General features: G+C 70.1%; 1 protein-coding gene across 1 annotated transcript; it reads right to left on the bottom strand.

Annotated features, from left to right (window-relative positions):
- Positions 1–224: 224 nt before the first annotated feature.
- Positions 225–1,005, bottom strand: LOC118158560 (glucagon receptor-like; the record flags this gene model as incomplete). The annotated part of the gene is made up of 4 exons (XM_035313232.1): positions 225–340; positions 396–518; positions 610–717; positions 822–1,005. Coding segments are annotated over 4 exons (531 nt in total), but the record flags the coding sequence as incomplete, so codon positions are not given.
- Between the last annotated feature and the right edge of the window lie 158 nt (positions 1,006–1,163).

Below are 1,163 nucleotides of genomic sequence, written 5' to 3'. Positions count from 1 at the left end.
GTGTGACATGACACAGCACGACAAGGGACAGTGGTCACAGCGTGACGTGGCACAGCACAGCATGAGAGGGGACAGGGGTTCACAGCGTGACATGGCACAGCTCGGAATGCCACGGCGTGACACGGCACGACGTGACGTGCCATGGCACAGCGTGACGTGACACGGCGTGACATGGCACAGCGTGTCACCGCATGGCACGGCACGGCGTGACATGGCACGGCGTGTCACCAGATGGCACGGCACGGCGTGACATGGCACGGCACGGTGTACAACGGCGTGACATAAAATGGCACGGCACGTGGTGACACGGCACGGCATGTCGTGACACAGCACGGCACGTGGTGACACGGCACGGCACGTGGTGACACGTCACGCCGCGGTGCCACCGCCACCCACCTGCAGCGGCTGCTCCTGCTCCAGGTCCTCGCACTGCGAGTGGTCCCTCCAGGGCCGCCCGGTGCCATCGGTCACCCACTGCCCGTCGGGGCCGCAGCGCCGGGCCACCACCCCACCCTGCACTGGCCACCACCGCCACCACCGCGTCACCCGGGGGGGGACACACACACACCGCCAAGTCCCCCGTGTCCCCTCCCGGCGGTGTCCCCTTACCTCGGTGGTGCCAGGGCAGGTACCAGGGGCAGGGGACGGTGGCGGTGCTGTTGGGGGGCGCGTCCCCCCAGCACACGTACATGTCAAAGCTGCGGTTGCAGACGGGACCTGGAGGGGGGGGGGGGGGGGGGTGGTGTCGTCCTCCCCCCCCCCCCCCCCGAGGTGTCCCCGTCCCCTTCCCACCGTTGTCCCCAGCCCGTGTCCCCTCTCACCGGGTGCCGGGGGGTCGAGGCGCAGGCGCAGCTCGCAGGCGTGCCGGTACCGCTGCCAGGCTGCCAGCGTCGCCTGGGCGGAGCGCTCGCCCTGCAAGGTGCCCGATGCCACCGCCGGGGCCACCGCCGCGGGGACAGCAAGGGGACGCCACCGCGGGGACACCGATATGGGGGCATCACGGGGCTAAAACCGCGGGGCCACTGGGGGGCTGCCAGTATGGGGGCGCCGTGGGGCTACGGCCATGGGGACACCAGCATGGGGACATCATTATGGGGACGTCACTGTGGGGACACCACCATGGGGGGCACCACCTTGGGGACAATGTCATGGGGACATCATGG

This window comes from Oxyura jamaicensis (assembly GCF_011077185.1).
Source record: "Oxyura jamaicensis isolate SHBP4307 breed ruddy duck chromosome 32 unlocalized genomic scaffold, BPBGC_Ojam_1.0 oxy32_random_OJ68528, whole genome shotgun sequence".
NCBI classification, from domain to species: domain Eukaryota; kingdom Metazoa; phylum Chordata; class Aves; order Anseriformes; family Anatidae; genus Oxyura; species Oxyura jamaicensis.
Note: the sequence above shows the minus strand (reverse complement) of the source record. Positions and strands in the feature narration are given on the sequence as shown.